The 15,613-nt window shown below is 32.2% G+C and overlaps 1 protein-coding gene and 1 long non-coding RNA gene across 2 annotated transcripts in view; one reads left to right on the top strand and one right to left on the bottom strand.

Annotated features, from left to right (window-relative positions):
- The window catches only part of LOC136338886 (uncharacterized), a 36,226-nt gene that overhangs the window by 13,458 nt on the left and 7,155 nt on the right, over nucleotides 1-15,613 (top strand). The window lies entirely within an intron of this gene.
- Nucleotides 6,267-15,237, bottom strand: LOC136338875 (uncharacterized). The gene is made up of 3 exons (XM_066281653.1): nucleotides 14,899-15,237; nucleotides 12,979-13,131; nucleotides 6,267-7,503 (listed from the first exon to the last, which is right to left on the bottom strand). The coding sequence occupies exons 1-3, from the start codon at nucleotides 14,951-14,953 to the stop codon at nucleotides 7,271-7,273; spliced, it is 441 nt and encodes a 146-aa protein (XP_066137750.1). The 5' UTR covers nucleotides 14,954-15,237; the 3' UTR covers nucleotides 6,267-7,270.

Raw genomic sequence — 15,613 nt, 5'->3', positions numbered from 1 at the left:
GTAATTAATGCTCATTAATATACTTGTAATTATTTGTATAAGGTTGCTCAGCGATGTGAATACTTTGGAAATACAGAAGTACAAAAAACTTTTAAAAATTAAAGTCGTTCGTGAAAATTGCAAATTAGGACATTGGCAGAAAATTAGAAACCGAGAAACTTTTTCCTTTGTAATTTTTCAAAAATTTGAAAAATAATGATAGATTTTGAATGTCTAAAAAATGCAATTTGACAGTTATGGAAAGTTATTTGTTTTTCGATTTGTATGTTATTTCTCATAATTTCTGAAGCATAACCCGAAGGAAAAATAAAAAATTTAACCAAGTTCATAAGTAAAAAAATTTCCCATATGATGCGGATTTTATGGTCGACGCTATAGAACACCTTCCTACTTTTTGAAATATAAATGGTAGTCAATTTATGCATAATTGGAAAAAACTTTTGTCGCTTCAAAATGACTATGGCATATTGGAACTAATATGTAGCGAAGTTGCTTTACGAAAATCGAGGAAAATATGATATATCGAAATGTTCTATATAAGGTAATAATAACTTCGAAATTTCGTTCGCAACATATATGCATATTTCAATCACTATCTTGATAGAAGGTATTCTGATAAATTCACTCTCTTGAGATTGAAAGAAAATCTGTCCGGTCATGGCACATTTACAAATCAAGACCGAATACTTACAATATTGAAGATGATTAATTTGTTCCTTCCATGATCTTTATATCAACTATTTTTATAATTTACAATGGCAATCTATATTTTCTTACTACATATTCTGAAAACTCAGAAGGAAAACCTTAACTTTGGTATTTGAAGTTTCTTTGTCAGCTTTAATAATAAACTCACTATAGGCTTCTCAACATAAGGATTATCGCTGTACATTTGCAATACTACTTACTAATATGAAGAAACATAGCAAAAAAGAAAAGGCACACCAGTTTTGTCTTTTTGAAGTAAAACGGTGTTGCTATAGTTTGGAATGGTCGAAATTTGAAAAGCTAACAGGAAACCTTAATAAATAAACCAGAAGTCAGGTCGCGAACACCGGCATTTTTCAATACTGCATCTTTAATTTGTACGTAATATTAATAACCATTTAGGTAAATTATTTAATGAGCATGTTTCTCAATTTTTCACATTAACTCAATAAATGAGTCTTCAAGCATCAAAATCACTTACCAACTCCAGCAATATGTAAAAAGCTATGTAGGTACTTAATTAAATTTTTCAAATGGTGATTTCAATTTAAATTTTTTGCCTGTAAAAATTTTTGACCCAAAATAAGTCAATCTTACTCTGATATATCTATGTAATTAATATTTCTTAGTTACAAAAAGTTGTAATGTCGTCTTGAAATTACGTTTTCATGGGGGCCAATAGATTAAAGAACTCGAAACTTTCCCTGTTCCGATTTTTGGCAGTAGTTTTGAGCCTCAGTTTTTGACATTTCTAGTTTGATAGCAAAATAATTTCTATAGAAAGGACGAAATCAGGATATTGGCTAATTCCTACATTTCCAAGGGAATTATCCTATTGTTTTTTTTATCAAAAGCTTGAAAGCTGCGCCCAAGGGCTAATGCTTCTTAAGCTGGATTACCACGAAGATAGTTTCCATAGATACGGTGATTTTGACCAATGGTTAGTGCTGATGTTATAATTTCTATGAAAATTATTTTATTTGTAATGTTGCCAGGCCTTTGATATAGAGGATGGCCCATTTAAAATAGTCCACCTAAAATATATTGAATGAGTTTTTTTTTTCGCGGAAAACCCCGAAACACGTTAGTTTTACTTTTAAGGGGAATATTTTCAGATCATAAATTCATAAGTGTAAAATCATCCCTCTAAATGTGGTGGCAACCCCTTCAAAAATCTTAAGTGGCACGGGGGATCAAGTAACATAATAGATCAAACGTATTTGAATTCTCTTCACAAGTATGGTGAAATCTTGTTACTCCATCTTTAAATATTGTAAAAAACAGTATTAAAACACTAATGAAATAAATCGAAAAAAATTACCTAAACTTAATAATAGACTCGACAATACTGCAAAGAAATAATGTTTATCATCGAATTCTTAAGATAAGGCGATGTGTTTTATTACCATTGAATGGGTAGTTTTATTTCCGTTTTACATTACTCACAATTGTACCACGAAATTTGTCAAGTTATTCAATGATTCAAAGCATCATGGTTTACACCATTGCAAAGAGGATTGAAATTGTCACCATCTATTAAAAAAATAAAATAAAATAGCCTGAGAAACTGCAAGAATCTTTAATGGAAAACATCCCGATAAGAATTTGAACCATCTCTATGTGACGAATTTAATATCTAAATTCATGAAGATTCGATCCGTTGCTAACAAAAAACATAAAAGGCGACACACCATTACCAACGAGGTTGCACAGATTGCAATTTGCGACATATTGAACTGGATCACATAAATTAAAAAAAAAATAGTTCAAGCATCTGAGAATTAAGAACGACATCAGATATTCCACATAACAGTGTTCAAAGGATCTTGAAAAGGCATAGTTTTCATCCCTATAAGATACATCTCATTCATGAGCTTAGTGAACATGATCCAGATCGCTGTATGCAATTTTATGAGGTGATGAGTAAAAGAAAACATTTTGATCAATCCCATTTTTTTATGTTCTAAATGGTTTTCCGGCGAGTGCACATTTTTTCGGAATGGTTTCGTCAACAGACATAATTGCAGATATTGGAGTGGTTCGAATGCTAGAATTATGAAAGAATGGTATTCATTGTATCCAAAAATATTGAATGTATGGGTTGGGATTTTGGGATATCGCATTGTTGGACCTCTTTTTCTACCGGATAATCAGAAGGGTGAATCTTACTTAAATGTCCTAGATGAAGAACGGAACGGTGCATAGTAGAGGAGAGAGTAGGGGAAAAATTAAAATCGGAAAACTTGATGACAATAATGATTGAGAAGATGGAAAACTGGAAATTGATAAGTGATTTGGCAAAGAGGATAGTGATAGAGAAGGAGCATGACGAGTGAAACAGAAAAAAAAAACAATAATAAATAAGTAAATAAATAGATAAATAAAATAATACAGGAACAAAAGAAACAATAAGACTTTAGGAAAGAAGTTTCCACTCCCTCCCTAAAGTAATGCCTGGCGGCGATTCCGGGGAGGATCCAGGGTGAAGAGGGGAGGGTTTTAGTGGGTAGGCGTCCCACTTAGGGATGAATCCCACATAACCAGGTCGCTACAACATCAGACCGGGTACCTTTCGAAGGTTCGAAGGGTTTCCTACCCTAAAAAAAACAAAAAAAAAATTTCATCTACGCTCACATTATGGATATTCTTGAAAACGACGATCAAATCCTAGAGAATGATGTATTTTTGCAATAAGATGACGCTTTCTCACACTATGCAGTTCCGGCACGTAACTTCTTGAATTAACATTTTCCCGAATATTGAATTGGTAGAAAAGGTTTCATTGAATGGCCCCCAAAATCGCCTGATTCAATATGATTGAACTTTTTCTTATGGAGTCGGTTAGAAACTGATGTTTATAAAACAAATTCTAACTCTTTCGAAGATCTTAACCATCGAATAGTAATAACATATGGTGAAATAACTCCCGAAATGCTACAAAATGTTCAGGAAGAGGTTGAACAAAGAGTTTATTATTGTATGAAAGTAAATGGATCGCCATTTGAACACTTATTTAAATAAAACATTATTTAAAATTTAATTTTTTTCGATTTATTTTACCGATGTTTTAAACCGGTGTTTCTACAATATTTAAAAGCTGAGCAAAAAAATTTCGGCATTCTTACAAAAAGAATTGAGATATCTTTGATTTGATGTGCCACTTGATCCTCCGTACCATTTAAGATTCTTGACTGGGTTGCCATCCTGTTTAGGGGGATCATTCTACATCTATGAACTTATGATCTAAAAGTATTCCCCTTCGAAATAAAATTAACGTGTTTCAGTGTTTTCAGAAGAAAAAAAAATCCATTCCAGTTATTTCAGGTGGAATGTTTTAAATAGGTCACCGTGTATGTATGTATTTATTGGTATTAAATACTAAATAAGGAGGAACTTAAGAAAAGGGAGTTTTTGTCGTCCGGTTTATCTAATGATTATCAGTAATTTTCTTATTATTTTTTATTTTATTTAAGTTTCAATGAAATTTATTTTTAGCTAATAAATTTTAGTCCCTAAATAATGTTACAAATTTAAGTCCTAATTTCCAGTCGCATAAATCTGTCCCTCACGTTACACATTGTTCTTTCTTTAACATACCGGGACATCCGTAAAGGAGGTTGATATACAAGGATCCATCTATGTATTCTCTGCATCCCCGTTTAGTTACCATCATATCTGAAAATAGGTTATGTGAAAACGCAAGAAAATAGCTATATTCATATAACTAGTTAAGAAATGCATAGTTTTATGTAACGAGTGCATGGGTCCACAATATAATAGAATTGACACAACTAGCAATACCTAATTAATGGGTTTCATACATGATTTGTGCTCAATTGCGGTACGATCAGGATCTTAAAAGAAGCAGATATTTAAACTTATTCAACTTGATCGTCTTTAATTGTGTTGCGAAATGAAGGTACTATTTCATAACTCAATAGGGAAGGGTACCCGTTTAGTCACCGATTCGATTAAGAAAACTGTCACTATATTTTTCAAAATTAAGAAGACAATATTATGATTTTGTTACCTGAAGAATATGTAATGAAGCAATGTGAAATCTTTTAGAATTTGTAGAATTTAAAATTTAAAATTTTAAACGATCTAGAATGTCTCAAAACTCATATCATCCACAAACTAAATGTTGATTTTTCGGGAGCGAGTGGAACAATTACCTTAAGTAATAGATCAAATAAAACTAGAAAATTTCATTAGCGGATAAGTTTGAGAACTAACAAACAGTATCTTCCATTGAAAATTTTTAGGAAAAATTGGAAATGACAGGTCATTTATTTGTGTACTGGTCTGATATGGATCCTATAGCCTTGAATACCTCAACCAATATCCTGGATACTCGAAAAAGTATATTTACGGAGCTTCATTTTTCTGCACTTTCAAATCGTAACTGTGATTACTAATTTGAGCAATCGATATATTTTGATGATTGATAATAAATGCAATTTTTTGTGACGATTGCCACATGGATTCGGCGTTGGAAATTGGTAAAAAGTACGAGAGATGCCGTTTTCAGCCTAACAGAGTGATGTGGATTGATTTTGTTTATCTGAAGTAAGGTCTTGAAGCGATTGAAAATCAGTTTTCCTACTCCCAACGAGAGATGCAATATGATCCTCTTATACTTCTCACAGGTCTTCAAGATCCCATTTGGTTCTCTCATTTATTTTTGTCCTTTATTTACTGATTTTCAATTTTATATTGGAAAAAAAAATCTTCCAGTTGACTTTCAAAAAATATGTCCCGATAACCAAACAATTCGAAATTATTGAACGGGGCAAGTTTCTATGGTATTTTTGCTGTCTCACCCCAGACCCAAGGGGGGCACAGATGGTTGACAGTGCCGAGGGGACTGTATTTCTTTTGCGTAGCTTTTTTAATTTTGTGCGAAGGACCACAGCTTATTTGGCGCTGAACCAATGCAGAACAGAAAAAACAAACACACTTGGTAACAACACACTTGTATTTGTATCACTAGATTTTCAATGTTACTTTACAAGTGACAAAAGTCATAACAATTGTAAAATTTAAGAAAACTAGAAAAACACAAGCGATCACTGAATGTTAATAACTTTTCACGATTGGGAGTTTTTACTTAAACAGGGCAACTAATATGTGAATTGAGCGCAGTAAAGGGATCCTACTAAGACTGTAGGAGTTAAAAAGAGAATAGGGGAGATGTTGAAGAGGCGTTGCGTTTTGTGTGAGAGATTCTATGAGACTGTTTTTTAATCTCAATTTTTCCCCCCGAATGTGAACCTCAAGTTGTCCATTTATATTTTTACCACCCCATAGTCATACCAATTAATGTGAATTATAGTGCCGAGGACTAGGAATTACTTATCAATACGGTGCCATGAAGGTGTGAGAAAAATGATGAAGAGTTATGAGCATGGGAAGAGTGTGGAATGTGTATGCAGTTGTGTAATGTAAACACTGCCCTTAAGGGTGATTAATAAGGTTTACGTTGGCAACATAACTAAATTTATTAGTGGGTGAAGATGTTGGGTAGTTTTCCAACAAGTATAAATAAAACCAATGGGCTGTAGAAAGAATTTTAATAAACGTAATAAAAGGATACGAGCACCTTTTAGGCGCTCTCTCAAATTTCAACAGAAAGCTGAGAGTTATAAAATATTTTTGGATAATACAAATTATATCACAACATATGGATAGGTATTAATATAAAACAATGGCGAAAAATGTAACATGTATAACTAAATGGAGCAAGTGTAAAAATAGCTAATCGAGTTAAAACTCCATTGAAAGTGTAGCCTTGGGGAAAAATCCTAATATAAAAAATAGACGGCACATTTGTTTCTCGCGATGAGTTGGTCTCTGTTAAATATATAAACTTTCGAATGTTATCCAACAATAAGAGGAAGTTAACAGATAATATATTTTATGGGAAGTTGAAGCAAGGTTTTACATATTTGGATTACTAGCCAGCAAGACACATCGAACGATTATAAATGTTTTGTATGCAATATAACAATGGTTTTATGATTCTTGTGTGGTTACTAGGGAAACATTAGAGCTTTCAATTCCGGCATGTTCACACACTTTGACATATTTGTAACACTTCTTGACGCCTAAAAGCGGCGGTTTGTTGTAGTATTGATGATCTATCATAAAAAATATAGTATAATATTCGTGTAAAAGAGCCGTTGTAGCTCCCACGCCTTACAAAACAACACTTTGCATGTGCTTTAAAGGCCTTCGTATGTATTCATATTATAAAATACTATTATTGCTATTTTCTACGAATGAGCGCAACAAAGTATTTTCTGCTAAAACTACGTTTTTTAGGTCAACTAAAATTGTAAGATTACTGGAGGCAACGTTTGATACCTCAGGTATTCACCGGCCTATACACTATACTAAAACATTCAAGGTATATGTTAAAAATAAGAGCTTATACGCACAATTTAAAAATAAAATCACATTGATATACGACACATGCCTTAATAATAAGCTAGGTGAACGAATCCTAAATGATATACACATATAACATTATAATATGCCCCCGAAATATAAGTTGGGTAAATTAAAACATGAAAGCGAAAATGGCTAGTAAAACTCCGAAGAGTGTGAATCCGGCAATCTTGGAGGCCGAGTTGCACTTGTCCGTGTCGCAAGTGACGCAGTCAATGTTGCTGATTGCCTGAGAGTCACTTCTGGTTTGTTCAGAAATCCAGCCTATGGATTTGGCTATGGTTTGACAACCGAGAGCCGGGGGATTCAGGCAGCCTCTTGCGATGTGTTCGGTGCCTTCTTTGTCTGAATAAACAGAAATCATAAATGTATAAGGGGAATTTCATATATGGAATGAAAATATAATGCGTACGTGGAAATGTCTCGAAAAGGCGGAGATTCCCATTCATCTGGTAGAAAGAAAATCTCCATTTTATAATTTAAGCTATTTTACACAGCATGACGTAAGAAAAGCCGAATTTTGATACGCAGAAGTGGAAGTAATTATTTTTAAAATGGTTGATGATACACATAGAGTTTATCACATAGCAACACTGTAACAACCGAACGTAATGATACATAAAAATTTATATATTTTCGTTTTCCAAAAACTAAAAATTCGTAGTTTTTTTATCGACTTCGCAGAAGATTTAACTCACACCTCTTTATTTCAATTCTTCAATTTTCCTATCAACATCTCGACTACCTGTAACCTTTACTTTGTTCATGAGCTTTGCTACAGCTACACTCGAAAGAAAATTATATACGGTTTTCGCATAACAATTCTGTTGATAACTGAATTATTTATAGTTTTGTATCGCACAAGTCAAGGTTCGAAAAATGCAACCATTAACAAAAAAAACAATAAAAGTTCTTGAAATACAGGTACATGAAAACACAAGGCAAAGTCGGAATAAGAGCGCAGTTGACTCAGCAATGACCCAATAATTATATTTGGTGTGGAGGAACCTGTTGGCGGGCGTGACCTCAAAACTCTCTTGAATGATAACTATAATGTGTAATGGCTTTGTAGTTCTGTGAAATAATATTATTCAAAGTGGTCTAATGCGAGCGCCTCGGACGATTACAACTTTATTAATAATTTTTATCAAAAATTATTTTTGATCTTATATGTAGGACCTCAGAGGGCGTATTTTAAAAATATTCTCATTTATACAAAGTACGCAAAAAAGATACAGTGCAAACTTACGTTTTTTTAAATGAAACACTATTTTTTTTTACATATTTCAAATTAAAAATAGAAAATAGTAGGAGTTGATTGAGGATTGAGTGTTATACAAACGCTTAATGTGTCTAAAATAAAAATTTAAGAAGTTTATCAAAACATAAAAATATAAGTGTCAATTTTTTTCCCTAAATAAAAAGATTTACTTAATTACCACTTTTTCATTGGTACGTCTTAACAACAAACTCTTTTTCCAATTGAACATTGTTCTTTAGTAATTTAATATATAGGGTGAGCAAAAACATTAATTACATCTTGCTCACTTATGGTTTATTATATCTTGCTTGTTTTAAGGGGAATGTATACGTTTTTATGTATTCGGTTGAACCCCTAGTTAATACCAGTTCAAGTGATACTAAGGTACTCTATATCTACCTTTAATCGGTTTTCGTAAAATGTGGTTTTATTTCATTTTAAATAACAACATTACGAAAAACCAAATGCTACTATAAAATCAGGCTATCACACCAGAAATACTGTTAAAAGTTAAATTGTTTTTACTAAAGCGTGTTGAACTTTGTATTCAAAATAATGGTAGCTATTTCGAATTTATATTTTGAAAAATTTCAACATTTTTCTAAATATCTTTTCATATTTTAGTTATTCAACTTTGTTTTAATAAAAACACAATTTATTTGTTATTTATCGTTGTATATGTTGTTTTCGAATATTTTAAAGATTATTTTCCTGAATATATAGGGTTCCAATTAAAAAATTATAAAATTAAATGCCATTATTTAGAAATTTTTGTAATCGTGGAAACCAATCCAAGACATACCCTGAGAGTATTTTGTTTTATGTAATATTATTTGAAAAGAAATAAAACATGGTTTTAAGGGAAACGGTTAAAGATAGATCTAGAACACCTTAGAATCACTTGAAAGGGCATTAGCTGGCGGTTCTGCCGAATACATAAAAATATATACATTCCCTTTAAAATAAGAAAAATATAATAAATCGTAAGTGTCCAAGATGTAATTAATGTTTTTGCGTATCCTGTATATCAAATTACCAAAGAACAATTTTCTATTTGAAAAATAGTTTGTTGTTAAAACGTGATATTTAAAAAACCATAATTAAATAATTCATTTCACTTAGGAAATATAATTTTCTTAACCCTTGCTTTTTTAGATATCGTTAAATTTCTCAAGGAGTATTTGTTTCAGGCTTATTGAGTGTTATACAAACTCCTAATTTCTTCTTCTAATTTCAAATATGTAAAAAAACCTAGTTTCTGATTTAACAAAAAAACTTAAGTTTGCATTTTATCTTTTTTGCGTAATTTGTATAAAAGAAAATATTTTTAAAATGCGCCTTATGAAGTTCTACATATAAGTGTAATAACAATTTTTGACCAAAACCATTAATCGTTAAAGTAGTGATCATCCGAAGCACTCTTATTAGATCAACCTTTATAAAATCATAATAGACGGTACATAAAATCAAAACAACTTAATAACAGTTAAAAACTACTTATGGTCATTGTTCAAAATCATGTTATTGTTTCAAGTATCTACTTTAATGGCATAAGCCAGTTACAAGTTTAATTACAGTTCAATAAGCACTGTAATTAAACTTGTAAAATATGTGTAGAATGACTCAAATCTCGCCACTCAGAGATTATACGGGGAAACGGAAAATAAAATGGAGGTCTAGATTCCGGGCATCAAAGCAGGATTACTTAGCTCATCTTGTTATGGATAAAAATTTGTTTTTCTCGTATTTAACTTAAAATCACTAAATCTATAAAGATGAATATAAGTTAAGTCAGATTTAGTGAGATTTTAGTTATTAACATCGTTAAGTTGAACTAAATTCGCAACTGTGTAATTTTGGAACTTTTTGTGCTTCTCGCCTTCTTCAATCATTCATTCAACTTACCGCGTAACATTTTACTAAGATAAATAATAAAATAATTTTCTATTTATGTGATATCTATTACAGTCGCTTGAAAACTAAGTATAACGTTGCTTGATTCGAAAATAGTTCGCCCGGAATAGAGCTATCATTAGGTTCAATAAGTAATGAAATAGAGCGCGGGGTCTTTGAAAGAGGAAGTCAATTTTTATTCCTTCGCCCGATATAACTTTTTTATTGTTAAAATTGTTTGATATTTAGACATCAAGTATAGTCAAAGTACAGTTATGTGCAAAATAATAGCACCAATGTATAAAAAGGAACTTATAATACAAAAAAAGTCTTAATTTATAAGGAAAAATTACTAACATTAATTATTATTGACTAATACTTGATTGAGTATCCTTTGTTCTTGATTACTTCTTTACTTCGAATTGACATTGAGTCCACCAATTTTTGACATCTTTTTTTGACAAGAATGTTTAATACTTTCCCACGACTGATCTCTGTTAGCAGTCTTGGCTTCAAAAATCGACCTTTTTACGTCACTCCACAGATTTTCAATAGGATTGAGGTCTGGCGATTGTGCCGGCCATTCTAGAACCTCAACCCTATTATTGCTAAACCACTACTAGGCTCTTCTGCTTGTATGTTTGGGGTCGTTATCCTGCTGGAAAACCCAATATAGCGGCATTTCCCATTCTGCATAAGGGAGCATAACTTTTTCAAAAATATTTGTATAAACAAATTGATTCATTGTGCCTTCAATGCGAAATATGGGCCCAACATCATAGTAGGAAAAACAGCCCCAAACCATAACAGAAGGCCCTCCACGTTTGACGGTATTTAACGTATACTTTGGCTTAAATTTAGTTTTTTTTTTTAATTTTATTAAGATTATAGTGCCTCAACTACTTGGGTTATTGGCACTTAACATACATTTGACAGTATACAAAACGTTCTGAGTACAGGTACATATCAAGTAGACATGAAGATTACGTTTAGATGGAGTTAAAAATATCTATTGACTTCAGGAATTGTATGGTTGTTCTCTGATCTACTGCGGAGTGCAAGTTCTTGTGCAGTTTATCTTTAATTTGAAAGGAGATCCTATTAGCACTATACATTGGACACTTTGTGATGATATGGTCGACTGTCAGCAGGACATTGCACCTGTCACATTTTGGAGAAGATGTCCTTTCCATTAGATGACCATGAGTTAGTCTTGTATGTCCTATTCTTAGTCTTCTTATGGCCACAGTGTTCTTTCTGTTTAGTTAAAGTTGTTTAAAAGGAAGCAGAGATGGTTCAATTCGTGACAGTTTCGTGTTGGATAGATTTCAGAGGTTTTGCCACTTGCTTTCAATAGTTACTTTAAAATATTTGTTTACATCCTTCGGTAAGTAAAAATATTGCTCTATGACCTGTGAAAATGTTCGCAATCTATAGAGCAGTGAAAGTGTTGAATGGAGACAACAAAACATTTGCTATCTGTTCGGACACACTAGGTGCAATACAAGCAATCAAGGACCCTTACAGCTCTAATCCTCTAATTCAAAACATTCAAGATGACATCCACACCTTATCTACCAACCACTGCAAGATCCATTTGGTATGGATCCCATCACACATCGGAATACCAGGTAACGAATTTGCGGACTCGAGTGCGGGAAATTTAGTATTGAATGGACGTCTTACAATGTTCCTCTTTCAAGAACTGCTAAATAACTCAGTTTTTGACTCATCTATCCATAAGATATTGCGCCATTTTGTGGGGGTCCATCCTAAATGACATTTAGCAAATTACAATCTTTTACAAATATGCTTCTTACTAAGCAAAGGGGCTTCTCTAGGAGAATGTCCTTTCAAATTTTGTTTTATGAGACGTCGTCGAACAGTAGACGTATTAATATTTATATTTAATAATTGCTTAATTTGTGTAAATGAAATAAAAATATTGATTTTTGCAAGGAGTACTATATTCCGGTTATCTTTTTCTGACATTTTTTTGCTTACGTCTGCGTGTTTCCGTTGTTATAGACCACTTTTTAGCATTGCTAATCATTTTATTGGAACATCCTAATAGATCTCTGATAAATTTATAAGTTTTGCCTTCATTCAAAAGTGTATGAATTAAAGTTCATTGCTCCGATGTGCAATGTTTTGCTCGACCTATACTTTCCTGATTAACAATCATAATTAAACCACTTATTTTCAGCGTTTCACAAAATACTTATTCAAAAAAAGATATAATCACAAAATAAATAAAAAATAGAACAATAATCCGAAAATTATGCGGCAACACTTTCAGTGGTGCTACTATTTTGCGCAGCTGTATGTAAGCGTGGGAATATACAACTCGGGGAAGTCCCTTCAACATACTGAAACCTAACTTAAATTTGTATTTAAACTACTCATCTCAGATGCATTCAGTACCTAGACAAAACACAATTGGGAAACAAAATGTATTACGAATTTAAAGTAAATAAAACTATTTTTTTATTGCTAGATGCTATTATTTTGCACATGACTGTATATACGATTATAGTTGATTGATTTCATTAAGAATTTCATTGTAAATTATAATGCTTACAAATCGAAGCGCAATATTTTAAATTGTAATAACTAGTCAATGTAGCAGAACGCAGTATTATTATTGGTTTTTGGTTTTAACTTACTTTTGGCAGTGATTTTGTAGCATTTTGCTCCAACCAGACCATCAAGGATCCCGGCACTTCCGCAAGTATCTACGTTGTATGTGAAAGAAGTGAGGCCCCATTTACATGTAGCACTGTCTCCGCTGTTGCAGGAGTAGCATTGAAGAGCAGCGGCTGTCAAAGCATGTAAAAAAAATAATGGAAAATACAAATTATAAATCGATTAAATGTATATGCTCACTAACTAATCAAATTTGAAAAGAATACCTACGACACTATTTTTTAATTTTCACGCGTCATACAGGGAACATATTTCGCAAAATAGATTTCTTAACATTTGAGTCAAGCGAAATGAATAAAATAAAAATGGCACATCTTTTCCAAAAATATTTTAAGTTTGACAATATTTTTAAAAACTTCTATTTTCCTCAACATAAAAAAAAGATTAATAGAAATTTATCTTTAATCGAAATAATTTGTTGAAAATGTTTCGCTTTTTAAAACTTCATCCTCGATTTTGAACTGACTCTTTGAATTCTTACTCCGTTCTATCCTCTCAAAATTCTTGCCTCACCATTGGAATTTTAGATGGTGTGAAATACATAGAAACTAAAGAAAATTATATAAAAGATAATGCGAATAAAAGCTATTTCTGCATTTTTTATTATGCCAAATATCCTACACTGATGCTCTCATAGAGTGCCACATCAATAAATAATGTTAAGTGACTTCAAATTTAAAAACTTGGATTAAAGGTCGCCAATAACGGAGATATGAGTTGCGGGTACTAATAATTATTATATATGTAGATAAACAAATATGTATTGAAACAGTAAAATGGAGATCATTGCAGGATTTAAATATACCACTTAACAATATAATACGCGTTTGATTATAATACTAAAGGCATTTTTAATATTTTTTCGTACTTATCACAACTGTGCTATAATATTGATTATAAATATCTCTCAACCATAAAAATCATAGATATCATGATATGGTGATGTAATTCTTTTTATCGTATCCTTCAGGAATTCCGTAAAAGGAATTATGACCCATATTCATAACAACCTTAAAATGCCCTTTTCTAGAGATTTCGAAAGTTGTAATCATAAAACCTGGGACGACTTGTATATTAGAATATTCCATAGATTTGCAGGAAAATACCGCACTTTTCAGTGAAGTGATGGAATTCCACGAAAAACAAAGAGTCTTATGAAATTTCCTTTTTAACGTATGACCTCATAAAAGTGCTAATTAGTACAAAGAAATTTTCTAATATTATATAATGGAAAGTTTGCGTGCTACATGCAAATATTTTTAAATATCTAAGATTTTTCGTGTTTCGTGTACACCACTAGACTACATACAAAGTACTGCTCTAGAACGGGATTATCCTATAACGTTAACTTTTGGCTATAATGATGATAATTTAAATATAATGCGCGAACGCAGTTTTGGAAATATTTGCGATTTAATATTACCAGGCCTATAACACGCACGAATTATGGCATAATGCTGGAATCGTGTTCCCATTTTGTAGAATAGCATAAAACAGCTGAAATAAATAATAGCTGCCTGCTAGACGAAACGCCCCATAAAATTAGTTTAGTCTAATGGGATTGCAACATTAATATCTGGCACGAGGCAAGTTGCTTCGCGCACACCATCGTAGTTGTAATAATGCAAATGCAAATATTCCAAAAACTGTTAGAGCTTAGCGAAAAATGGCGGTAAGACGGTAAAAACTTTAATTTACAAAAAAATTTCTTCTCAATACCAATATATTAACGATAGTTTCATGTAACAAAATTTTAAAAAAACTTGTATTGAAGCAGTATTTTTCTTTTTATAAGATTTCAACTAAGGAAGCAGTATATTTTTTACTTTGCAAGTAGTATAAAGTAAGTATATAAAAAGAACCCAAAAAATTGTCCTTACCTGAACTGAACGCCAAAGCGATAACGAGAAGGACGTAAGGGCTGTATGACGCCATTTTCCCTTCCTTTTTCGATAACAATTCTTGAATGTAGAACAAATTTCAACCACAAACTTAGCGTAAGAATAACTACTTAATTATTGTAAGACCGTGTCAAAATTTCTACAGTGTTGTTATTTGACAACGTTTCGAAATCGAAAGTGGACTCGGTAAGTTTGGTTGGAATTTTATTATTTAGTCGGCAGTCGTGAGTATTCCTACACAATAATTGGGGCGAGCTCGTAAATGAGAATAGGGGAAAAGACGAACACGAGCTAAAGCATCGAGCACCGGCTAAACATGTACAGTGTTGCCGAATTTTGCCGGGTAATTTTCGTTGAAAATTTGTTGAAATATTGTTCGTTCGAGATATTGTGTGGTTGGAGTGGGGCAGAACTGGTGATTGACAGGTGAAGCCGATACTGGTCGATGCCGAGACCCAATAGCCCAATACCCTATTGTCGTGAGACTGACTGATCTCAGAACGATGATTGTAAGAAAATCTGCGGATTTTCAAAATGGCATTATCAATAAATTTTTCGATTCCCATGTAGATGTATCATAAAATATACTGCGTGACATAGAGGAGAGAACATCCCGTAAAAATGGTTTTATTTAAATAATGTTTGGTATGCATGTTTGTATGTAGGAACAAAAAAAGTGATTAAAGTTTCAATC

This window comes from Euwallacea fornicatus, chromosome 4, assembly GCF_040115645.1.
Source record: "Euwallacea fornicatus isolate EFF26 chromosome 4, ASM4011564v1, whole genome shotgun sequence".
Lineage (NCBI taxonomy): Eukaryota > Metazoa > Arthropoda > Insecta > Coleoptera > Curculionidae > Euwallacea > Euwallacea fornicatus.
The sequence above is the reverse complement of the archived record's forward strand: the minus strand, read 5'-3'. Positions and strand labels throughout refer to the sequence as shown.

Bases quoted from the DNA above. Each gene is read 5' to 3' on its own strand.
- LOC136338875 (XM_066281653.1), bottom strand. From the start codon at position 14,953: ATGGCGTCATACAGCCCTTACGTCCTTCTCGTTATCGCTTTGGCGTTC. The intron at 13,132-14,898 runs GTAAGGACAATT...ATGCTTTGACAG, and splicing joins CGCTTTGGCGTTCAGTTCAG to CCGCTGCTCTTCAATGCTAC. The intron at 7,504-12,978 runs GTAAGTTAAAAC...CTGTTTATTCAG, and splicing joins CTACAAAATCACTGCCAAAA to ACAAAGAAGGCACCGAACAC.